Below are 24,632 nucleotides of genomic sequence, written 5' to 3' on the forward strand. Positions count from 1 at the left end.
GTTCATCCAGTGCATCTTTATAGTGAATTTTCTTGTTAATCTGAAGCTCTGAGTAACTTGCAAAATGCAAAGACAGTGACATCGCTACCGGAGAAAAATGGCCTGCTCGGATACCTTATCCGGCGCCCTCCAATGGGCAAACGCCATGGCCACACCCGCAAATCCTCGTCTCCTCCACCACTAACCTCGCATTCCCACGGCCCAGCCATATCTGCCAAGTCAGCATCCCACTATATACCCAACTCCATTAATCAAGCAGACACGTCGTAGCTACCAAGATCAAGAGGAAACACCACCGCCGCGCCTCCAGTACTCAATTCAGGAACACCAACAGCGCCATGGCCACATCGACCGCCGCCGTGCTGTCCCCGCCGTCCGTGGCCGGGCTCCGCCTGGCGCCGTCTCCCCGGCGCGCGCGCGTGGCGTTCCGCGCGGCGCCGGCGCGGCGGTCCGTGGCGGCGCGCGCGGAGCTGAGCGCGTCGCTGGTGATCAGCCTGAGCACGGGCGTGTCGCTCTTCCTGGGCCGCTTCGTCTTCTTCAACTTCCAGCGGGAGAACGTGGCGAAGCAGGTGCCCGCGCAGAACGGCAAGACGCACTTCGACGCCGGCGACGAGCGCGCCAAGGAGTTCTCGGCCCTGCTCAAGTCCAACGACCCCGTGGGCTTCAACCTCGTCGACGTCCTCGCCTGGGGCTCGCTCGGCCACATCGTCGCCTACTACATCCTCGCCACCTCCAGCAACGGATACGACCCCAACTTCTTCTGAGCGCGGCTGGCCGTGTTCTTGAGCTTGTATTCTACTCCTTGTGTGTGTTTGGCTCTGCGCCATGCATGTATCTGATGCTCAAAGATTGGTTAATTTGGACAAGTAGTGCAACTGCGCGTGTATAGTGCCGCATGAATTTGATCTTCCTCTATGTCTCTGTCTTCTTCAGTTGCTGTCCCTGTTTCAGTATGTCATGCACAAAACCAAAGCCAACCTATGTTGTGCCAGTTCATGACTTGCGAACAACACATATATCAGCAGATCAGATGTCTGATACAGTATAATAAGTGAACATTGTCCAGGGGAAAAGAACAAGCAAAAATAGCATTTCCAGGATCCGGGGAAGGGGAACCAAGGAGTAGTTTTGCCGCAGTGTAGTGATTACTGGTGAAAACGGAATTGATGTCACAAAATTGAAGTTTCTTAGAGTTGATGCCTAATAGATAACAAAAAAAACATTTTTTAAGAATACCTACATGATATTTTCTGACCGTGCAAACAAAAAAACAATTTGAACAAGTAGTGCGACCACATGGTTTTACTGCCACGTGAATTTGGTATTGGAAGAAGCAAGTGCAATTCAGTAAGTAATATCACTTGAACAACAAATTCATCAGTAATAACATAATAAACAATTCAATCGCATTACACGTCCAATATAATAATCATCACATCACATTACACGACTGCAGCAGGCCAGCAGTGGACATCAAACTCTGAACCGGAAGGCATCAGAGAACGCCTCACGGTGGTTAGGCTCCCACATCTTGCTCGGATACTCTCCCCTGGTGTGATGGGATGCATTTTCTTCTGCTTCGTCTGTTCTAACATCTTGGGGGTCCTCGATGACGCGGATCTTGCGCTGACTCTTGGCGTTCTTGGCCTCCTGGTAACCCTCTCGGAGCTTACGCTTGGTAGCCAGCATCTCGTCGGATTCACTGCAACTGCTGCCAGCGACGGGAGTCCTCTTGGATAGAAATTTGGCCGGCGTGTCTTTGATTTGCGTCTCGTCTTTGCCGGTGGCGACGGGAGTCCTCTTGGATGGAAATTTGTCTGGCGTGTCTTTGATTCGCGTCTCATCTTTGCCGGTGGTGACGGGCACATTGGTGTTGAGGACGAAGGCGAGTCTCTCTTTCTCGGGCGGCATCAGACGAGACAGGTTGAGGGCCTCCATAGCTGCTTTGGCGCTGTCCAGTTCGCTCTCGACGGCTAACTGCCACCGGCGCACGACGTCGCGCGTGAGGCTGCGGATCCGGGCCGACTCGTGCTGCCCAAGGGTGGAGACGGACTTAGCAAGGTCGCCGGATGCCAGCACCCTCGACGACACGGGCACCTCCACAGCGTGACGAGGGACTCCGCCATCGCGCCGTCGAGAGCCAAGCAGAGCTGCTCCGCTCTCTCGTCGTCGTCTTCGGCGTCGCACAGCATCTCGACGATTCTGCCCCATGACCGGTGTTAGATTAATCTCTAATCCCGCCCAAGAGTCTAGTTGGGTATTTGATCAGCGTTTTGATCAGGGGCGCCCAATCCACTATGGATGAAGGGTGCATGTCACACTGCGCAATAAATAGAGATAGGGGTAGACGGCTCTGAGTACGAGGTTCGTCTGAACCGAGCTCCCTACTGAAATCCCTAATCCAATCTAGAGGGTGCGCAGCCAGTGACAGAAAACCATCATCCGCGCTGCCTCTGCATCTACACCGAAGGGCTGCTACGACATCGGGCTGCCCTGCGACCGCTACTGCACCGACGCCCTTTGACTCGACACCGCCACCGGGTTATCGCCGAGCACTGCGATGGCGAGCCCGTCTTCCTCCAAGGCGATCGATGATTCGCACCCCTTCACCTCTCTCTCTCGTTCTATCTACTGTTATTACACTAGTAGATGTTCTAGAACTCATAGTTTTATTCAATAGCAAATAGACATACTAGTTTTATGTCTAGAGATCCTGCTTAAGGTCTAACAATGGTATCAGAGCCTAACTAGGTATAGATCTAGCCTATCGAAACCCTCTGTCTAGATGTAGATCATATCAGAGGTAAGAAACAGAATAGATCCATTCGGATCTGAGAAAAGAAGATGATCACTGAACCCTAACCCTAATCGGATGAAGCACATAAAAGAGAAAGGGTGTCGGTTTTTTAAAAGGATCTCAAAGCCGAAACCTAACCCGCGAATCAGTCACGGGGAAGAACAATAGTGAACAAAATCTTAACCCTAACCAAACCCTAATCCTCAAATCGGACAAATTCGAGAAGAGAAGAAAGAAAAATCAAAGACAGGAGAGGGAAAGGGGAAGAGGGTAAGGGGCTTATCTCGCCAATCTTGAATCAAAACCGAAAGAAAAATCGAATCGGGAAAAGAAACCCTAACCCTAGAAAGAGAAAGGGGATGGTAGAGAAGGGGCTTCCTACCTGGGGCCCGGCCGTCCCGTCTTCGTCGCTAGCCATCTCCATGGCTGGTGCGCGGGAAGAACCAGAGGCGACGACCAGGCAGGTCACGCCACCGTGTGGCTCCGCCTCGGGCTCGGGTGTCAAGGGCACCGTAGCGCAGCCCTTCAACGGCGGTGCGCTCACCCTCGGGTGGACGTACGCACCAGCGAAGGGGCACGCGGCGGCGCCACCACTTCCTCCAGCCGCCATGGCCGTTCGCTCTTTGCGCTCGCTCTCCGCGCTGCGGGGCTAAGAGAGGAATAGCAGGAGAAGAGAAATGATGCTAGGGTTCCGGTGGAGGCAGCCGCGCGTCGGTTTTGATCCTGCGACATCGACGCTCGAGCGTCAGATAAAAGCGGACGCCTCAGATTGCTTGGGCCAGAGGCCGGCCCAGGTGGATGCGCGCGTCGGCGTGGCTTTGCCGGCCCAGGCCCAGGTTGCGGCCTGGGTGCGGGAAGCGTGAGTGCAAGGAAGGCAGGCCAGGCCGATTTCTTGGTCAGGCCGAAGGAATAGTGTTGTTTTGAGTCTATTTTTTTCTTTTTCCAGTAAATCATTATTTTCTAGTAAATGGATAAATGGCTTAAGTAAAATAGAAAAGAGAATTTTTCTGTGGGTAAAATTTATTAAATTAAATTATTTTTCTGCTGCAATGTTAAAGTTAATGATCTTCTAATTAAATTTGAATCAACGGGAGAATTTAATTTGAAGAGTAGTCAATTTTATTCAGTAAATTTTATAATATTGTTATTTTTCTGACCAATGTTGATAATAACAATATTATAAGGTTTAATCATAAGTTTTTTATGCATTAATTCTATTTCTGCCCAACAGTGATGTAGAATTAGTGTATAAGAACAGTTGTATGTTTTAATTTTGACCAATGTTAGAATCAAGACATGCAATTGTTGTTACAATTTATGTTCTTACTCTATATGAATTATGTTTTCAGACGGATACAACTTGATGGGTTGTATCAAAGAGATCTCCACTCTAAAAGGTGACAACTACATGGAGTGAAAGAAAAAGATTAACCTGACCTTTATCTTGACTGAAGTGGACTGGGTAGTCACCTCACCGTGTCCCACTGAGCCTATGGCACCGGTGAGGGAGACAAACATGGTTGATACCGCTTGGGCAACCAAATAGAGGGATTTTGCATCGCAAAAGATGTCCTATGACCTTGAGCATAGGAAGTAGATCACTACCAATAAGAAATATTTAACTGTGATAAAGAACATGATTGAGCCTGCAATTGTGGGCTCAATCCTAGAGTGTGACACGACCACCGAGTACCTCGATAGAATAAAGAGTCAGTTCACTGGCTCTTCAAAGATATATGCTACCTAGCTGATAAAGCAGCTGGTAACAGAGAGATACTCTAGAAATAGTGGCATAAGAGACCACATACTAAGGATGAACAATTTGGCATCTAAGCTAAAACCAATTGATCTAGCTCTCAAGAAAGAGTTCCTTATCCATCTAATTTTTGCTTCCTTACCAAAGGAATTTGATACTTTTGTTGTCAATTACAATATACAGCCTGAGAAGTGGGACTTAGAGAGGCTCATGACTATGTGTATGCAAGAGGAGAGAATAAAAGCTGCCAATGGTGACACTATCAATTATGTGAAAGACAACAAGAAAAAGAATAATCATGCTAACTCCTTAAAGTCAAAGAGAAAGGGTCCCATGCTGCATCAGCCTCAACAGAATAAGTTTACAGTAGAGAAAGACCAGTGTCTCTATTGCAAGAAGACGAGACATTATAAGAAAGATTGTCCCGATTGAAAGGATCAAGATGTCTAAGAGGGGGGGGGGGGGTAAATTGGGTTAATTCTAAATTTTCTTGCAATAATTAAATCATACGGTTAGCCCAATTAACCCCTTGTGCCTATAAAAATGTTTCTATTAATCTAACGCACAACGAACTTACAACCTATGTTCCAAACTTACTCTAGCATGACAATTATATGAATGTAAAAACAAGTATTGAATTGCTCAAAGTAAATGCTCAAAGTAAATAGAGAGAGAGGAACGCGGCGATGTTTTGCTGAGGTATCGGAGAGTTGCCACTCCCCACTAGTCCTCGTTGGAGCACCCACGCAAGGGTGTAGCTCCCCCTTGATCCACGCAAGGATCAAGTGCTCTCTACGGGTTGATTCTTCGACACTTCGTCGTGGTGAATCACCCACAACCGCTCACAACATGAGTTGGGTCACCCACAAGCTCTGTCGGGTGATCACCAATCTCTCAATCACCACCAAGCTATCTAGGTGACGGCGATCACCAAGAATAACAAGCACGAACTCTCACTTGACCACGCAAAGCCTAATGAGAACGGTGGATGCACACTTTGCTACTCTTGATTCACTAATGAGGCTACTCTCTTGAATTCTCAAATCTCAATCACCTCACTAGGACCTTGCTCTTCTTGGCACTCACAAACGTATTTCTCAGCTGTTAGAATGAGCAAAAGTAACTCTACACACAAGTGGAGCTTCTATTTATAAGGCAGCCTAAAAACAAACCGTTATGTGCCTCTATGGGGTGACCGGACGCTTCGATCAGTTTAACCCGCACATCAGTGATTAAGTGTTGACCGGATGCTGGCAGGGTCCGATCACCACTGACCGGACGTGTCCGGTCTCATTAAACCCTCACTAGAATCTTACTGTACTCGACTGGACGTTGAACCCTCAGGGTCCAGTCAGTACTGACCGGTCGTGTCCGGTCGCAGAATTTCTTCTCTAGAACCTTACTGGAGTCGACCGGACACTAGCCCTCAACGTCCGGTCACTCGACCACTCAACGTCTGGTCACTCGACCACTCTGCGTCCGGTCGCACCGAACGCAATCTCCTTGGTCAAATGAGCTGACCAGACCCTGCAGCCAGCGTTCGGTCCGATCGGAGTCAGCGTCCGGTCAGCATTTGACCCTCCATTCACTTCCAACTCTCGAACATATGTGAATAAAGTTTGCTCCATAGAATCATAGGGCTGTTGTGGAGCTGCCTAGTGCTAGTTTTAACAAGTGTGTACCACACCTAACTCACTAGACTTATCTAGGTCAAGCTATCCGTCCATACCCCCCTTAATAGTACGACCAAAGGAAAAACAAAGTCCTAAACTACTCTAAGTGTCTCTCCAACTCCAATCGACACTTAGAACTAGTCATCCTTAACCTTGTCGTCCATCCTTTAAAAACCAAAATGATTTCCATCGTAGGGGCATGACCACCTTGATTGCCCAATCGATCTCCATTACCATGACCTAACTTAATTACCTCTACAAAACACACGTTAGTTATAGTAATCTTGTATTGTCATTAATCACCGAAATCCAATTAAGAGCCTAGATGCTTTCACCGATTACTTAAAGATGATCATATCAAAGAACGGTGAGAACATTATTATGTTCATAAATAAATTCCTGTATGTACAGTATTTAAAATCTACTTGGTAGATTAACTCAGGTGCAACTGTTCATGTTGCTAATTCTTTATAGGGACTCCGTTCGACGAGGACTACGCAAAGAAGAGAAAGACACGTTAAAGTTGCAAATGGAGTCCAAGCAGATGTCGAAGCCGTTGGCGATCTTTCTCTGGAGCTTGCTGATGGCTTCACGCTTTTACTTAGAGATGTACTTTATGTTCCCTCTTTATAGAGAAACTTGATTGGTGTTTCATGCTTGAACAATGATGTATATGATTGCTATTTTAGAAATAGCAAATGTAAGATAACATTTAATAATGCATGTGTTGGTCTTGCTATCTTACAAAATGAGTTTTATTTGTTATCACTACGTGATGATGTAAATGTTGTATGTGATGGTGAGAATGTTGCGTGCGACAATAAGAATGTATCCTAGTTTGTGGATGCAAACAAAAAACGAAAGAAAGCTCATGATGCATCGTCGAAATTGTGGCACTGTCGTTTAGGCCATATTTCGAGAGGGACAATAGAAAGACTAGTTAAGAATGATATTCTTCCTCCATTAGAGTTCTTAGATTTAGAATAATGCAGAGAATGCATAAAAGGAAAGTATGTAAAGACAATTAAGAAAGATGCCAAATGAAGCGTAGGAATTTTACAGATTATTCATATAGATATTTGTGGTCTGTTTCCTATAAAGAGTGTGGATGGTTATGATTTGTTCATAACATTCACAGATGATTACTCCCGTTATGGCTATATTTATCCAATCAAAGAAAGAACAGAAGCATTGGATAAATTTAAGATATTTAAGGCAGAAGTTGAAAACCAACACAATTTAAAGATTAAGATAGTTAGGTCCGACCGTGAGGGGAGTACTACGATCGGTATACCCCATACGGCCAAGTTCCTAGACCTTTTGCAAGGTTCTTACAGGAGAATGGCATAGTAGCCTAATATTCTACACCGGGCGAACCTCAGCAGAATGGAGTAGCTGAAAGACGTAATCGTACCCTGATAGATATGGTGTGTAGTATGATAAGTTACTCCACCTTTCCATTGAGCCTGTGGATGGAGATATTAAAAACCACCATTCATATTCTCAATAGAGTACCAAGTAAGTCGGTGCCCAAAACACCGTATGAGTTGTGGACAGAAAGAATACCCTCACTAAACCATTTACGTGTGTGGAAGAGTCCTGCTAAGGCTAAAGTATTTAACCCAAATATTGAGAAACTAGATCCCAAAACAGTAAGTTGCTATTTCATTGGCTACCCAGAAAAGTCAAAAGGTTTTTGTTTCTACTCTTCAGACAGACATACAAAGTTTATAGAAATGAGACACACTGTCTTCCTAGAGGATAAAATGATGAGGGGGAGCATGGTAGCTCAAGAAATTGACCTTGAAGAGAAGCGGGTGTATGCGCCCACTCCGTTGATTCATGAGCCACTTTTCTCACTATCTGCTGTCGCTACACCGACAGTGCAAGATACTATGGTGCCAGCACCTGTTGTTATTTCGCCTGTGGTAACAATAAATGATGATGAGGAACCTGTTCTTCAGGATCTTATAGAACATATTACCACACATAAGGGGGGCAACAACAACCTCAAACAGAAGATGTGCCAAATATGGAGGCCCCTAGAAGGTCTCAAAGAGTTAGAAAATTAGCTATTCCTGCTGACTATGAAGTATACAACACTGAAGAATTTCAAATGGAGGATGATCCCACCTCATTTGAAGAAGCCATGAAAAGTGATCATTCATCAAAGTGGCTTGAGGCCATGGAAGATAAAATAAAATCTATGAATATCAATAAAGTTTGAGACTTGGAAATAATTCCTAAAAGAGCTAAAATAGTAGGCTATAAATGGGTCTACAAAACAAAACTTGACTCTCAAGAGAATATAGAGAGATATAAAGCGTGACTTGTGGCAAAAGGCTTTACGCAAAGAGAAGGCATTGATTACAATAAGACATTTTCTCCAGTCTCATGTAAGAATTCCTTCAGAATCATAATGGCATTAAGGGCACATTACGATTTAGAACTACATCAGATAGATATAAAGACGACATTTCTTAATGGAGACTTAGAGAAAAATATTTATATGGCACAACCAAAAGATTTTGTTATAGAAGGAAAAGAACGAATGTGATGCCGTCTAAAGAAATCCATTTATGGATTAAAATAAGCTTCAAGACAGTGGTACTTGAAGTTTGATCAGACAATAAGGAATTTTGGGTTTAAAGAGAATATAGAGGACAATTGTGTCTATGCAAAGTTTAAGAATGAGAAGTTTATCTTCTTTGTCCTGTATGTGGATGATATCTTACTTGCTAGTAGTGATGTCAGTCTACTAATGGAGACAAAGAAGTTTTTGTTCTTAAAATTTGATATGAAAGATCTTGGTGAAGCTTCGTTCATTCTAGAGATTGAGTTCACCGAGATAGAAGTAAAGGGGTATTAAGACTGTCACAAAAGATATACATAGAAAAGATCTTAAAGAAATTCAGTATGCACAAATATAGTCCCTCGCCTGCTCCTATAGTCAAGGACGACAGATATGGGGATTTTCAATCCCCTAGGAATCAGTATGAGATCGATCAAATGAAAACAGTTCCATATGATTCAGCTGTCGGAAGCTTGTAATATGCTCAAGTATGTACGCGTCCTGACTTAGCATTTGTTACCGGGTTACTTGACAGATTCTAGAGTAATCCTGGAATAGAATACTAGAAATTAGTAAAGAAAGTCTTGCGTTATTTGTAAGGAACGAAAAGCCTCATGATGATGTATAGAAGACTAGATTCACTCCATATAATGGGATATTCAGATTCTGATTATGCGGAAAATAATAGAAAATTCACGTCTGGATATGTATTCACTCTCGCAGGGGGAGCTATTTCATAGAAAAGCTCAAAGCAAACCGTCACTACATCGTTCACAATATATGTCGAGTTTGTAGCGTGTTATGAGGCAGCAGGACAGGTGAACTTGCTAAAGAAGTTCATACCTGCTTTGAAGGTGGTTGATGACATCTATAGACCACTTAAGTTATACTGCGATAATAATCCGGTAGTACAGTATGCTCACAACAATAAGTCAAGTAGTGCTGCCAAACACATTGACATAAATTATTATATTGTGAAAGATAAAGTCCAAGATAATGTCATAAGTCTTGAGCATATAAGCACCGAAAAGATGCTCGCGGATCCGCTTACAAAAGGTTTACCACCCAACGTGTTCAGAGAATATGTAGCCGGCATGGGTTTAAGGGAAAGTCTATAATTCCTGGACAAAAGAAGACCCAAAGTTAAGTATCTATTCTAAAACAGAGTGGCGCGTTGTAGTTATTAAATCTATCACCAATTGATCGTGACGATGAAATATGCTCTATGCGCTAATCTGTAATGAAATGAACAAAAGTAAATGATATGAAATTGAAAGATGGTAGGAGATCAAGGGGGAGATTGTTAGATTGATCTCTAATCCCAAATTGGGCCCAATGGCCTAGTTGGGCCTTTGATCAGCGTCCTGATCGGGGGCGCCCAGCCCACTATGGCTGGAGGGCCCCTGTCACACTGCGCAATAAATAGAGATGGGAGCCGATGGCTCTGAGTACGAGGTTCGTCTGAGCCGAGCTCCCCACCAAAATCCCTAATCTGATCTAGAGGGTGCGCAGCCAGTGACAGGAAGCCACCAACTGCGCTGCCTCTGCATCTACACCGAAGGGCTGCACCGACGCCGGGCTGCCCTACGACCGCTACTGCACCGACGTCCTTCGACTCGACACCGCCCCCAGGTTATCGCCAAGCACTGCGATGGCGAGCCCATCTTCCTCTGAGACGGTCAATGGTTCGCACCCCTTTACCTCTCTCTTGTTCTATCTAGTGTTATTGCACTAGTAGATGTTTTAGGACTCATAGTTTTATTTAATAGCAAATAGACATGCTAGTTCTCGTCGCAGGAGATAGACGGGTGGGCAGCTTCGATGGCGGCGTCGATGTGACTGAACGCCGAGAAGAAGTGCTTCCAGCGGTGAAGCGGGCCTAGCCCTGACATGACGGCGGCCGGCAGCGTGTCAAATCCTAGCCTAGCGATTTTGTGGCTGTGCGGCCTGCAGGTGGATGGATGCAGTGGCGGTGGAAAAGGAGGATATGCAATGTGAGTTGAGAGAGCTGCCATTGATGTCCTTATAAATGGCCCGCAGCCGCAGGCGAGTTCGAGACAAGAACGGATTGGCATGGCGGCTTAACGCGCACGCAATGTAACGCGTTTCGGCAGGATATTCAGATCCGGTTTTGCTTATGAAGTTACAGTATCATGCAGTAGCTCACTCGTCCGATCCAACAACATTGCCGCTTGAAGGTTGAATCCGATTAATAAGCCTGGCGCCTGATTTTCTGCCGCCTGATTTTTGTGGCCATGCGTTTGCTTCGAACGCATGGATTTCATTGAATTTATAATTATGTTATATCGTATAGCCCACATAAAACATCATGGCAGATCTCAGCATAAACTACCAAGGTGACAAGATCCCTTTTTGGACATTATGCTGACCATAGCAAAAACTACACAGGTGGCATTTCCGGAATCCAGAGAACCCAGAAGTACAGTAAACTCATATTCATAAAGAAATTACTAGCAAAATCGAGTTGATGGTACAAAATCGAAAATTTGTAAGGCGATTGATGCCTAATGAGTTACAGTAAACAATCTTTAAACAATGCCTACACAAAGGCTGACTGGCATAATTCTCTAACCTCAAGTAGGCACAATCTCGGGAGAAGAGGGCAGAAAGCGAGCGAGGAGGGTCCCGATGGCTATGCATAGCAGCACAAACTGGACAGAGCAGAACAAGGAGGCCCTGCTAGCTCTGGCCTGCAGCTTCAGAACTTCTTTAGTCTCGGAGAGCTCCTTGCATTGTGACTCTAGTTTATCCACCATCTCCTCCAGCATCATCGCCCTGTTCTCAGCATGCCTCAGTTTAGTTTCTAAGGATTTGTGATCCGCTGGAAGGGATTTCTGTGCCTCGTCAAGAGCAAATTGATCCATGGTCAGGAGTTTCCAATCCTGAGAAGCTCTTGTAAGGATAAAGCACTGAATCTCTGCCTCCATCTTCTCCAAGAGCAGTTGGTCTACATCAGACTGTAGAGACAGCAGATCGTTGTTACATGCTATGGTATTCTGTGGTTGTACTTGGCTGAGTGCATCTAGTTCAAGTATTTTTGAATCCTGCTCACTGATGACCATGGTGGCTTCTTCCAGCTTCGACTCGAGCATCTTTATCTTCTCATTTAATTCTTCTACAGGTGAGCTGCTCCATTCTATTTCACTTTGGTGAGTGGTGGAATCTTCGTCAGTTTCTTTCCTGATTTCCACAAACTTTTGGATCTCTGCAATATATATAGAAAGAAACAGTCAATGGAAAACAATTGACAGGGGCAGAATAAGATTTTCTTAGAACAAAAACCATGTTTTTGTAGGAAAAGCTAAATAAGGTTTCAGAAGATCATAAAAAATATATAGACGTGTAATGACCATGCAGCATATGTTAACTGGCACAACAAAACTTACATGGAAAAGATGCTAGCTGAATACAACAACGAATACTCCACTTCTAAGAAGTTACGAAGCATGTAAATTACTCATTTTCAGCTGAAAAATCTAAAGTACACAAGTATATCACAGCACAGGGAAATTCCGGCAGGTGTTTCGCAGTCAGCAATTGCGGAGTAGACTTCGTATCCTTGGGGAAAAAACCATGACCTTTGAACTGCTTGATGGCTATGATATGTCAATCAAAATGGCAAAAGGTCAAAGCTACTGCATTTGTTTTAGAAACAAGCATGCCTTCACCTTGACCAGCTCTTCTTACAGGTAAAATAATTGTTTAAATAAAAAGCAAACAAGGACCATTTGGCAGGATATTCTTAGCTAAACTCTTCTAGTGGAGCAAACTCATTCAAACAGTGGTGTTCTATTGAATCAACCACCATCGGCATGAGAGAAGCATGAGAGGCGTGAAATAAGTTCATCAAAAGATTATCCTATAAAACCAAGCATTCCTGTATTGGTTGCCCCTCTTCAATCAATGATTTCTCATTTACAACAATTGCCCATTTCATTCCAGCAAATAGAGTAGCCCACATCATAAATGTAAATTAATTAATCTCATTGAGAAAATCAGGGCATCACCCCTAACCTAGCAAACCAAAAGATCAAAGATGCTTGCATGTCCATCAAAAGTAGTATTGAACAATTATGACACTTAGATCATTAATCAAGCATACCAAACAACAATTAACTTTGTCTCTTCAAAATCATGAGACGCTATGGAACGAGCAGAATTCCAATATGATTTAATAGTCTCTAATAGGCAAGGTTTGAATAATTTGTAAGTTCGCAAGTTAAGATGGTAGTGAGAAATCCAAACCATACCATTCTCAAGCGCTTCTTGTGCCGACTGAAGCAACGCCACCGACTCAGCATACGGATCCAAACCTGAATGAGTCCCTCCATTCTCAAACTTGCCGACACTCGCTTCATGAAAGATATGATTGTTGGAATCCGAGTCACAGTTCCGCAATCTCCCTACTACACTCCCATTCTCCTTGTAGAAACCTCCAGTAGCATACCGCAGGTCACCACTTGGAGGTTCGTCGTCACTTTGATGACCATCAGGGAATAGAACCTTGTGAACACCGTTGCTTGTGACGCCAGCACTAGATCGCCGCGCATGAGCAGCGTTAGAGCTTCGGAGGTTGGACTCAACGCTGGAGCGAGAATTCTCTGCTTCAGCAGTGGAGGAGGCAACGCGCGCACTAGCGCCGCGCACACGAGCAACACGTATGCCCTTGCCGTGAGCGGCGCCGGGGGCGCGGGATCGCGCCCTGTCGCGCTCCCGGCCGAAGCCGACGGACGAGAAGTCGTGGCGCGGCGCGCTGGCGGCCGTGGACAACTTGCTGGTGCGGTCGTCGCTGTTGTCCGAATCGGCGCCGCCGGCGCCCACCGAGAAACCGGCGGTGGCAATCAGGTGGCCCAGATTCGGGTCCAACCTAGTCAGCGCCGGCGCCGGAGCCGGCGGTGGGGACGCCTCCAGCGGCACGAAGCTGGACTCCACGGATGCGACCGAGCTCTCGACCTCCTCTGCAGCCGCGTCCTGCTTTCCCTTGGGCTCGTCGGCGGCAGGACCGTAACGCCGCTTGTGGAGCTGCGCCACCAAGTCCTCACCCGCGCTAGCTCCAGCGCCGGTACCGGCCCCAGGGCTCGCCGGAGACCCCTCGTGGTGCTGCTCCCGCGGGATACGGCGCCACCGGCGGAGCCCGCAGCCCTTGGTGACCGGTTCGGCCGGCCGTGTCTGCGGCTCGGGCTCCGGCGCCGGCGACTCGCCCACGCTGTAGGCGCCGGAATCCATGCCGCCCGCCACCGGAATTGACGTCGGAGGCCGCGGCTTCAGAAGCCGGATGGGATGAGTTGCCGCATCGGAGGACGGGAGGCACGAGCTCTTGGGATCGGCGCGACCCCTTGGTTGGGGCTCTTGGGATCGGAATTCCCCAGCTCGGGCCTGGCCGCCTGGAGCTGGAGATGCAGGGAGTGGAAGGCGAGAGGAATACTTTTAGCATGGAACAGTATTTTCCACCCATAATATTTTTAGTATAAACATAATTTTAACATAAGCGAACAAGTATCAGTAAACAAACCAGAAAAAGGCTGATTTTTTTCACCCTATCGTCGTGGTGTTCGCTGTACGCGGCAAGTTCTTTGTGTGGGACCCGTGTCCTAGCTGGCGGGCCCTACAAAGTACACACTAGCCGGCGTCATGCAGAATTCGGGTCACCGGTCACCGGCCGTCGGCTGTTACTGCAATCGGGCCGCACGAAGAAGTGGTTGGGCTCGCCGCCGCTCCGCTCACTCGGGGCCCAACTACAGAAACGCATTCACGGCCCAGGAGCAAGGGTAATTGTTTTTTTTTTGAAACAATGGGAGCAAGGGTAATTGTGGTAAGCAACGCCGCATACACGTCGCCCGTGCAGCGCCAAAGGCACCCGCCGCCGGGAAGAAGGTGCCGGCTAGTCACCGGCGTCTGGCGTCGCTGGCCTGCCGGCCCCCCAGCCAACCGGCCATTAGATTGAGCGTGATGATTGATGACACACGCAGGCGCGCGCTGGTCGATTTATTTTCTCTCAAGACCAGTTCGTTATTACACTACAAGCCATGGCCATTTCCAGTACAGAGCAGTGTCAGCACAGCGCCACAGCCACAGCCACAGCCTAGTAGCCCACAGCTCTGCATTTCGGGGCGGATAACCGCATACGGATCAGGCGACGCGGCGGCACAGCGTGAGCCCGTCGGCGATGGCGACCTGGCAGACGTGCACGCGGGGATCGGCGGCGATGGCGACGTTGAACTCCCTGGTGGCCGCGGAGAGCGGCTCATCGGGGGACGCGACCACCGAGCCGCTCCACAGCGTGTTGTCGTAGGCGATGAGTCCCCCGACCCTGATCAGCTGCAGCAGCCGCTCGTGGTAGTTGATGAAGTTCACCTTGTCCGCGTCCACGAACGCGAAGTCGAACCAGCCCTTGTTCACCTCCTGCAAGACAAAATCGCAGCGGCCGGCATCATCTCTGCACCGCGAGAACATTTGCACATGGATGCGGTTCTGTGTAATTTCTCTTCACCTCGGCCACCATCTGGTCCAGCACGGGCAGCGCGAGCCCGACACGGAAGTCGATCTTGTGCGCCACGCCGGCCTTCTGGATCACCGGCAATCCTATCTGGTCGTAGCTCTCGCGGGTAACGTCGATGGCCACGATCTGCCGCGCCAAACACGGCGACCAAGGATACAATACAACAAGGATCACGCCGCGCGCGACACCCAACACAAACAGATTGGAAAGTCGCAGTGATGAAGTGGTCACGCACGCACTGACCTTGCCATCGTCAGGGAGGGCGAGGGCGGTGGCGAGCAGCGAGTAGCCGGTGAAGACGCCGACCTCGACGGCATTCTTGGCGCCGAGCATCTCGATCAGGAGCCCCAGCAGCTGCACCTCGTCCGGCGACGCCGCCATGCCAGCCCTGCAGCGCGTCTCAGCGCATCCGGACAGACGTCAAACACGTACCGTGCAAGAAGCGCTCCGAGCGCAGGCCAACGCACGGAACGAGCAGCTAGCGGATCCGTGGGCGTGACTCACATGGGGTGAGTGGCGGTGGCGACGCGAAGCTCCCGCAGGCAGTCCGGCTCGCGCGGGAACACGGTGGATTCCAGTATGTACTAGACGAAGCGAAGAAAGGTAATCGCCGACGGGCGGTTATGAAGTCTCGTGGGATGAAACATTGCTTGGTGCTTCGGATGGGTTACCTGGTACAGTGATTGGCTCTTGAGGAGGGTCTTGCTGTGGAGGCTGCTCCCAGCAGCCGTCTTGTTGCCTTCTCCAGCGCCGGTGGAAGCCATCCTCCGACGGAAGGTTTTGCTATCCGGCGATGTTGTTGCGGGGAGGTCGGAAGGAGACAAGGAGTTGTTTTGTTGTCTTCAAGTTGCCGGCCGTAGGGTAGGCCATCATTCTATATACTCCTCTAATAGAAAGAAGGTTAACCTCGCAAGAGGAAACGTGTGGGCCTCCACCGTATGGGATTGGGCTCTGAACTGTAAGGCAACGTATGTGAGATGTATTTTATGGTCCGACAGGCCCAAAGGACCGAAAGGCGCGAGACATCAGTGACCCCTTAGGTTTCGTTAAAAACGTGTTTCCAGCAGAGACAGAGCACCAGGCAAAAGAAATGTGCTCTGTCACAAGCTGCTCATGGGAACATGAGATGCTCCCTCCTGCGCTAGGGTACTGCAGCAGAAAACGGCGCGCCGAACAATCTAGGAGCATGCCAATCCTGTGAGGGTAGGAATGAAGGCAAGGACAGTGTCATAATAGCCTCATTTGCATCACTGCAATTTGCATGGCATATGCAAGAACAACAGTACAACTGTCCAAGCGTCTGTCATGAGAACAGTCTGATTGTCTGAACTTCTGAAGGCCAATGGGCAATGCCACCTCATCATATGCATAACTTATGTAGAGATTGGAATAGAACTTTCATTTTTTTTACAGAAATGTTATACAACACATATGTTTTAGCATAAAAAACATATGGATTTTCTCTCTCTCTCCTTCTCTCTTTTCAACCGTCTCCCTCGCCGGTTTCGGTACGGCAACGCCGACGGCGAACCCTTCGGTGAAGCTTCGGACCCACAACTGGGACCTGGTTGGGGCCCAACCTTCCAACGGGCGACACCTGCCGTCGTCGGATCCATCCTGTGCCACATGCAAGCAAGGCCCACTACCGAGGGAGGCGCAACTTCGACTGCATTCGTCACGCCAGTTTCGCTTGTTCTCTTATCCTTACATAGAAAAAAATTGTTTCTTGTAATCTATGGATCTGTGATCTTGTGATTTGTGATTGTCTAGAGGTAGAAGAAGGCTGAAGGTAGAAGGATGATGGAGGTTGTTGGATCTTAATTCTATGGTGTAAAAAATTCATGTATTGAAACTGCATAAAACACATATTTTTAAATGGCGCCTCATCATGGTCAGTGCTCACTGGTCACTGGAAATCCTTGCGGCTAACCAACAGATCGAGGAGATGGATCCGAGAGTCACAAGTAGTGCATTCCGTCCATGGTATTTATGCCGGGCCATGTCCATGGCTGCCGCTAGCCTGCTGGTACTAAGGTAGGAGTAGGACCTTGATCGGTACCTCTGGACATGGACGTGACCTTCGTGTGCTCAGGCGAGGAGGCCTTCAAGATGGAGGTGGGCTACTTCGACACCGTGCAGGACGTCAAGGAGAAGCTCCAGAGCCGCCGAGGCTGGCCCGCGGCCGCCACGTCGCTCCTCCACAACGGCGGCGTGCTCGAGGACGACGTCGATGGCGGCGGCAGCGGCATCGAGCGGCACGGCGTCGTGGAGGGCTCCGTCATCCACGTCGCCCTCCTCGACGGCCAGCACCAGCAGCCGCAGCAGAACAAGAGGACGGAGAAGAGGAAGAGGCGCAGCGAGGCCGCGCCGCCGCCGCCGCCGCCGCTGCGGGTGACCGTCGTGTCGCGGTGCGGCGAGGGCCGTGTGGAGATGGCCGTGGGCGCGCGCGCCGCAGTGTCGGTGCTGCGGGCGGAGCTGGAGCGCGCGCGCGGGGCGGGGGCTCGGTTCCCGCTCCCGCGCGACGGCGCCTACTTCTTCATACATGGACAGAGCGTGATGGACGAGTCGCGGTCCTTCGAGTGGCACGGTGTGGCCAGCGGCGACGAGGTCGTCGTGTTCGACGGCTCCGTGACGAGGAACCCCGCGTAGATTGGCGGCGCTTGCACACATGCCCGCCGTCGCCTACGACCGGTGAAATTACGCAAACCTCCATGCGAGCACTTACTCCTATAAGTTATAACTCGTGGTTCCTGAATGAATCATTAGGCGTCAGACAGTGGCAACCATCCTGCGAATCCATACAAAATTGCCGTCAAAACGCAGCGGTACCTGATCGGTTTCATGGTCTATTTTCACTTTCGGTGCTTCAAACTTATACCAGTCTATTCGCTCAAAAGGGAAAGGGAGAACACTTGATTTTCATCAGTTGCAGGCCTGAAATACCTGGAGCAGCAACACAAAAATACAAGCGGTTTATACCCAAATATCAAAGCTATTGCATTCATCAGATTTGTATTCACAACCAGAAATTTTGATTGATCGTTTTCCAATATCGATAGTCTCAAAAGACGAAAGGTATCCTTTCCCTGATTACAACAGCACCACAGGGTATCATCCTTAGCATTCCTTGCTTCAAAGAAATGCGTGAGCAGAAAAATAAAATAAAGCTAAGAATTGGACGATCCATGAACACTAGAACAAAGCCATGTAGCAGTGTCGCTATCATGTATACAAGCTGAAGCAAATCTATCCCTTTTCTCTTTCCTATTTATTTACATCTGATGACCAAAAGGAGGCCTGCTCAATATCTGTTGGTAAGCTGGTGGAGATGCATTTGCCATTGGGAAGAGTGGTTGCGAGACAGGCTCTACCTTTGGTTCTCCTGGCATCATAAGCCCTGGGTACCCCTGCATAGCTGATGAATTTCCAACCATCTTTGTAGGGGCAAGTGATCCTAGAGAGGGCATTGGGATCGTCATGCCCGGTGGAACCATCCCGAAGCGGAAATTGCCAGTTGTTGGTCCCAATTGTCCACTCGGCGCGAGACTGAAGGAGCTGAAAGGAAAAGTCGCACCAAAGTGAGCAAAGCTGGCTTGTGCAGGTTCTTGCCTACGGTGAGAACCACCAGCTTGTGGTGCAGATGGAGCGCTGCCAGAACCAGAACTGCCTTGCCCACTATTTCTGGCTGCTGGAACTTCATGGTTGTGCTTTCCCTCATATGTTGTGATGACTGATTTCAGATCATGTGATGCTCTTTCCACATGCTTGCGCACTGAACAGCCCGGGTGTGTACATTTGTAGTAGCTCCTGCAGACAAGTTAATCAATGTTACTAATTTCAGGGGATGGAGGAATACAGTTAGCAGTGTAAGAAATGGTAGTGAAAGTGTGACCTTGGATTTGGATTGCCCTTAACAACCTTCTGCCCATACTTGCGCCACCGATAACCGTCATCGAGAATGTCTACCTCACTTGTGGTCTGAACAACAACCCTAGGCTCCCGGACAGCTCTTGAGGCTGCAGGCCCCATGTCAATTGTACTGGTGGTGGAGGTAGTAGTAATAGCAGTAGCTCCTAAAGCATCTAGTTCCAGCTTCCTGAAAAAGAGTTATCAGTGTATTCAGTACAATCTCTGCATCAAGTCTTAAGTGGTTAACTGATGGACAATATTAACCTTCTTTTAGATTCAGTCTCATCTTCATCACCATCACACTCTATAGAAACAGTACCATGTGTTGCCCTCTCCTCCTCTTCATTAGACAGTGTTGACGAGACATCAACTGCATCTTGAGACTCCAGGAGAGACGCATCACTATGCGCTGATACAGGAAGAAAAGCAGCTGATCTAGCCTCGACACCTTTGCCTTGCACCTTTACACTTGTCTCGTCAGCTTGCTGTTGGTCAGCTGAATAGTGGCTATCACTGAACATTGAGCTAGATGTCTTCGCTTTAACAATTGTTGCACTAGTGTTATCCTTGACTGCGGTAAAGCTTGACTGAAGACTGGATTCCTGTTGATGAATATTCAACAAGGTCTGCTTTTGCTGATAGGCACCATAGTTCTGTAGATCAAAACTTTTTTCAGGCACATGAATCAATTAAAAGGTATTTTATACAAAAACAAAAAGAGGATATTTTGGTGGTGAGGTTGGCATTAGAAGGAAGCCAAATAGTACTATAACACTGCACTGCAAAAAGGAGGAAAACTACAGGTAGACACTAACAATCAAGGAAATAACCTTTTCTGCAGTAGAGAAACCTGTTTGTTCAGAACCTAAGTGGGGTTGGAAAGAAAACACATCATTATCAAATGTAGAATCTTCAGTTATATTGGCAGCTGGTGGTATTGTTGACTTGTCATTCGTAGCCATCAAAAATGGCAATGTGCCAGTGGTTGGAGAAGGCTGTGCCTGCAATATATCATAACCAATTCAGCTAAGTCCGCATGGCAAATATTAAAGGACAGGCACAGAAATGAATTTGTAAATGTTGGTCCAAAATTAGCATGTATAGAATCAAAACAGAAGCCAAGCTTCTAAGACACCAATCAGAGGACTATATTTCTAGTATAACAATGTTTTGCACAGTAGACAACAATCGGTGCTGTCGTCACATGCATAAGTAATACTGCAGAAAATCATGTTCTATACAGTAGGCATCAATCAATGTTATTCTATACTGTACCAAATTCAATGTCTGAAAACTGCAATATGAAAGTCTTCAGTGCTTGCTCCAATTATGACTTTATTTCAACCTTGGATAATAGTGTAATAGATAATTCTTGAGAGCACAAGAAACCAATTAAGGAAATATCACATACCATTTTATTGTAGAGAAAAACAGGAGACTCAAGAAGTGTAGTTGGACTTAGACCAGGTGGAATTGACACAGGAGATCGAATAACTGCGGATGAACCAACTCGAGAAGTATCAATTTTTGCGACACTGAAACCTGCTCTCGCAGCCCTGCGCTCCGCCAAACCACCATTGGAGTTCGATTTATGATTAGCACTGAACAAATTTGGCTTCAGGGAGAAACCCTTTTGAAATGGGTCATTGACAGCATGAGCAGGGACCTCCTCGCTCGAATTCACAACTTCTCTGCTCTTTTTGGATTGATCATGGGGCTTGTTGGTGCCATGTTCACTGAAAAAACCAGAGAATGGCTCGGAGCTGAATTCTTCATTCAGGAAGCTTGACATGAGTGTTCTTGGGCTTGGTGTAGGGGGCGGCAACCATTCGTCAATGAGGGATCCATGGTTACTTGCGCCTGCCATGCCAGAAATCTCTCTCAACTGAAACAAGTGCCATGTAATACGTACCACATTAGTCATGTTGAAACATTAGGTTGCCCGGTAGTAAAATTGAGCAAAAAAAAAAAAAAAAAAAAAAAAAAAATCATTTTTTCTTTTTCTCTTTACATAGCGACGACAACAAAGTTGAAAACCAATCGGGATCATATAACTGAAGAAATTAGCCAAAAGGCAGAACACAAAAACCAAATAAACCGTATATGGCCAGTAGCACACAGACCAACTAAACTCCAGTAAGCAAACGTCAACTAAAATAAATTGAGATGACACATAAGTCAAATACAGGAGTTGAAGAGTTGCCAAATCAACTAAAATAAACTGCAACCTTTACAAAGTTTTCCAGAAAATTCATTTACGATTGACCGAAAACACACATTCGCATGCAGAATGAAGAACCCATATTACAGCCCAAGCAAGTAAATTGCAAACCAAGCTGCAAACTTTCCCCCAAGAAAGCACTGAATCCCCGCAACTGAGATGAGAAAAATAAAATCCAAAGACGCGAACTTTGCGATCCCCAAACGATCTCATCAAACCTCAACAGCTCTGAAAAAAAAAGCAAAATTCTATGCCGACCTATCCGCCTTCATCATAAACATAAACACAGATACAAGAAAAGGTACAGCCGTCAAAATAAAACAGGAGAGGACTTGCAACTGGCACCTGAACTGGGAAGGGCGACGTCTCCAATACCAAATGATATGAGTCAAGTCCTCTTCTCCCCGAAAGCGAAGCAGCAGAGCGCGACAAGGCCGTCAGGTACAGGCACGGATCATGTGAACGGAAATTCCTCCTACAAGAACACGAAGAGCTAAAAATGGGGACACCCTTTATCGATGTTCTTGTGTGCCTCGCCCTTCCACCAACCTACCAAAAGGCTACTACACACGAGGGGAACGACGAAGATCTCAGGGGCACAAATGGAGCTGCTGAGCTTCCATTCCACCAACCAAGAACCCTAAGAGAACAAAGGAGTCGGAAACGGAGGAAAGAAACTCCCAACAAAGTGAGATTTTGCTCCCTCTTTCCGCCTTTCTTTCTCCAGCCTCTCGGTTCTCCGGGCGCTACTTTTTTTTAGAGAGAGAAGAGGGAGAGCCGGGGAAGGGGAAGAAGAGTAGGAGAGAGAAAGGCGGTTTGACCGAGGAGGCGAAGGGGTGGGAAGGAAGACTTGTATGGAGGATCTTTTGTGCAGACGATGGCTCTTTATGGCAAAAAATGCTGTCCTCTAGACTAGTGCTCTACTACTAGTCTCCTGGGCCCTGGCTACAGCCCTCTATGTCTCTATTGCTACTGCTGTGCCTGTGCGTTTCAATTTTTCAACTCTCTTCCCTCTCTAGTCTTTCATAAAAATAAAAATAAAAATAAAACTATCTTTTCTCTCCTTCCCAATTGGCCATCATGGAGTCTATACTGTACATGGTGGTTTCTTTTTTTATCAGGTACTTTTTGGAACACCGGAATTTTTTTTCCTGTTCCTACATTTTTCATATAAAAATAAACTGATTCGTATAAAATTTCTGCATAATTTCTATAAAATTCCCGCGTTACAAACGTAGCCTCAAGTTTTCCGTTCGGCTTGATCTTACGTGAACATGAGTCGTAGGTTTCTTAACCAATGGACGCGGTGTGGAAATACGGCACCACTTTTGCCTCACATTCGTCCTAGCTGTGAGCTCGTATTCGCCTTGACCACCGCCATAGCGCGCTACTCTGCTCACATGGCAGCCAAATCGATATATGAAAGTATTAATTGGTCTAAAAATCTCACATTGAGCCCCCCTAAACATTAATTAGTCTTAAATGAGATCAATGTTACTGACAATCGGAAAACATTCTCTGAAAGAAAAGAAAAGGTGTGGTACACTGATATAGCAAATAATAAAGAATCTATGTTGTAGCAGAACCGTCCGAAATAACACGTTTTCAGAGACGCTCGTCTTTCATTAGACACTAAGCACATCGAAAGTTAGCTACATCGGACAGTTCCGTCAAACACAACCCACGGGAGAACTCGAATCAATTCACGTTTTACCTCCAGAATTCAATAATAAGTACGAGCTTATAATACTTAGTCCATTTCATACAATAAGAGTTTTTAAAAATTATTTATTACAATACCAAGATTCAGAGTGCGATAATTAAACAGCAGAATAAAAATAAACATCTAGCGGAAACGATACAAGAATCTGTCTGTGCTTACCAGAAGAATCCTCCACATAAGAGCTACTCCTCAAACTACACCTGCAACAGGATAAAATAAACCCTGAGTACACAATGTACTCGCAAGACTTATCGGAGTAGTGGAAATAGTTTTCCGACTCTAAGGAGTATGATAGGTAATACGGATTTGTTGTTTTCTTTTTATTTGCGAAAAGCATTACTACAAGTACGTCCTTAAGATCAAGTTTAATTAGTAGCCATGATTACTTCATTAGCTAATCATTCTAGGTAAGCACATGTTCTACTTTTAAGCAAATGTTGAGCAATCAGAACCAATTTACCATCTTTCATATTCCAGTTCTTACTACGATGCTAGATCATAGCCAAGTCGTACCATCTCACGGAAACGACGATTCATGAACCAATGTATCCTAGTTGGGTACCCCGAAACACACGTCCCGTTTGTACCCCACGCACAAACAAGACTAACCCATTCCACTCCTGTCACGGGGTCTAGGTCCCCGTCCAAACTTGGGCTCTAAGCCCCCACACTTGAGACCCAGTCTCAATATGGTACTTAGACCTCCACCTTTCCCCGCCTCCAATCAGTCGATCTGGAAAGAGCCGAAACCCACGACCAGAGCGTAACGAGCTTTTCCGCTCCCATAAGCAAGTATGTGCTCAGGATAATAAGTCTGTGACCTGACTACCATCCACAGCAACGGACAGTCCTCAATCGATACAGACAGGGAAAATAATGTAACCAAGCTAAGCCCCATGGCCGTAGGACACAACTCGTTACACTCACCGATATCCATACCATATCCTTGTCTAGTCTCCATTTTTCTTTCATCATTCTTATCATGAGAATAATTATAATAATCACCTATTGTGAGTAACGGCAGGTTACTCACGCTACCAAAAACCTAAGCATAGCAGCTACTCGAACCTGCACTAGTAAGACTCATAGGACCGATATATCTATGCATGTGGTTTTCATAAAATTCCTGTAATGTAAATGCACATAACATATATATACAATGATTATAAAAAATAAGTGGTTATGCACCGGGGCTTGCCTTGGGCAGGCGCGGTGTCAACTGCGTTAGTTAGTGGCAGCTTCGGGACCTCCTCCTGCACGAGAATCTCCTCCTCGTACTCCTCGACGATCTCCTCAAACTCGCGATCATCGGTGGTCACTATCTCCACCAACTCGTTCTCTACATGCATGCGATGATGATGCAACCATTTAGCATTTAGGCAACAACAACTCTTAAAATAAGAATACGCATACTAAGCTACTAAGCTAGCTCTAATGACTAAGATCCTAAGCTAACTATCA

The 24,632-nt window shown here is 46.8% G+C and overlaps 5 protein-coding genes and 1 pseudogene across 5 annotated transcripts; 2 read left to right on the forward strand and 4 right to left on the reverse strand.

Annotated features, from left to right (window-relative positions):
- Nucleotides 1-252: 252 nt before the first annotated feature.
- Nucleotides 253-915, forward strand: LOC136542074 (photosystem I reaction center subunit V, chloroplastic-like). The gene has a single exon (XM_066534358.1). The coding sequence runs from the start codon at nucleotides 339-341 to the stop codon at nucleotides 762-764; it is 426 nt and encodes a 141-aa protein (XP_066390455.1). The 5' UTR covers nucleotides 253-338; the 3' UTR covers nucleotides 765-915.
- Nucleotides 916-1,442: 527 nt separating this feature from the next.
- Nucleotides 1,443-2,228, reverse strand: LOC136544214 (uncharacterized; annotated as a pseudogene).
- A 9,011-nt stretch (nucleotides 2,229-11,239) lies between these two features.
- LOC136546451 (WPP domain-interacting protein 1-like) lies at nucleotides 11,240-14,262 on the reverse strand. Its single transcript, XM_066538425.1, has 2 exons — nucleotides 13,070-14,262; nucleotides 11,240-12,024 (listed from the first exon to the last, which is right to left on the reverse strand). Exons 1-2 carry the CDS (start codon nucleotides 14,043-14,045, stop codon nucleotides 11,393-11,395), a joined length of 1,608 nt encoding a protein of 535 aa, XP_066394522.1. The 5' UTR covers nucleotides 14,046-14,262; the 3' UTR covers nucleotides 11,240-11,392.
- A 507-nt stretch (nucleotides 14,263-14,769) lies between these two features.
- LOC136546452 (caffeoyl-CoA O-methyltransferase 3-like) lies at nucleotides 14,770-16,191 on the reverse strand. The gene is made up of 5 exons (XM_066538426.1): nucleotides 15,990-16,191; nucleotides 15,823-15,902; nucleotides 15,562-15,706; nucleotides 15,310-15,444; nucleotides 14,770-15,221 (listed from the first exon to the last, which is right to left on the reverse strand). Exons 1-5 carry the CDS (start codon nucleotides 16,080-16,082, stop codon nucleotides 14,949-14,951), a joined length of 726 nt encoding a protein of 241 aa, XP_066394523.1. The 5' UTR covers nucleotides 16,083-16,191; the 3' UTR covers nucleotides 14,770-14,948.
- A 742-nt stretch (nucleotides 16,192-16,933) lies between these two features.
- Nucleotides 16,934-18,058, forward strand: LOC136546453 (uncharacterized). Its single transcript, XM_066538427.1, has one exon. It carries the CDS (start codon nucleotides 17,386-17,388, stop codon nucleotides 17,965-17,967), a length of 582 nt encoding a protein of 193 aa, XP_066394524.1. The 5' UTR covers nucleotides 16,934-17,385; the 3' UTR covers nucleotides 17,968-18,058.
- Nucleotides 18,059-18,295: 237 nt separating this feature from the next.
- On the reverse strand, nucleotides 18,296-22,285 carry LOC136542076 (probable WRKY transcription factor 2). Its single transcript, XM_066534360.1, has 7 exons — nucleotides 22,002-22,285; nucleotides 21,794-21,923; nucleotides 20,639-21,112; nucleotides 20,058-20,228; nucleotides 19,492-19,880; nucleotides 19,211-19,414; nucleotides 18,296-19,125 (listed from the first exon to the last, which is right to left on the reverse strand). Exons 3-7 carry the CDS (start codon nucleotides 21,092-21,094, stop codon nucleotides 18,591-18,593), a joined length of 1,755 nt encoding a protein of 584 aa, XP_066390457.1. The 5' UTR covers nucleotides 21,095-21,112; nucleotides 21,794-21,923; nucleotides 22,002-22,285; the 3' UTR covers nucleotides 18,296-18,590.
- Between the last annotated feature and the right edge of the window lie 2,347 nt (nucleotides 22,286-24,632).

This window comes from Miscanthus floridulus, chromosome 3, assembly GCF_019320115.1.
Source record: "Miscanthus floridulus cultivar M001 chromosome 3, ASM1932011v1, whole genome shotgun sequence".
Taxonomy (NCBI): domain Eukaryota; kingdom Viridiplantae; phylum Streptophyta; class Magnoliopsida; order Poales; family Poaceae; genus Miscanthus; species Miscanthus floridulus.

Coding starts and splice junctions, on each gene's coding strand:
- LOC136542076 (XM_066534360.1), bottom strand. CDS start 21,094: ATGGCAGGCGCAAGTAACCATGGATCCCTCATTGACGAATGGTTGCCG. Junction 19,881..20,057: donor GTTTCTCTACTGCAGAAAAG/GTTATTTCCTTG, acceptor TTTGATCTACAG/AACTATGGTGCCTATCAGCA. Junction 19,415..19,491: donor GAGACTGAATCTAAAAGAAG/GTTAATATTGTC, acceptor ACTCTTTTTCAG/GAAGCTGGAACTAGATGCTT.
- LOC136542074 (XM_066534358.1), top strand. CDS start 339: ATGGCCACATCGACCGCCGCCGTGCTGTCCCCGCCGTCCGTGGCCGGG.
- LOC136546452 (XM_066538426.1), bottom strand. CDS start 16,082: ATGGCTTCCACCGGCGCTGGAGAAGGCAACAAGACGGCTGCTGGGAGC. Junction 15,903..15,989: donor AGAGCCAATCACTGTACCAG/GTAACCCATCCG, acceptor CGCTTCGTCTAG/TACATACTGGAATCCACCGT. Junction 15,445..15,561: donor CCCTCCCTGACGATGGCAAG/GTCAGTGCGTGC, acceptor TTGGCGCGGCAG/ATCGTGGCCATCGACGTTAC.
- LOC136546451 (XM_066538425.1), bottom strand. CDS start 14,045: ATGGATTCCGGCGCCTACAGCGTGGGCGAGTCGCCGGCGCCGGAGCCC. Junction 12,025..13,069: donor ACAAGAAGCGCTTGAGAATG/GTATGGTTTGGA, acceptor TATATATTGCAG/AGATCCAAAAGTTTGTGGAA.
- LOC136546453 (XM_066538427.1), top strand. CDS start 17,386: ATGGACGTGACCTTCGTGTGCTCAGGCGAGGAGGCCTTCAAGATGGAG.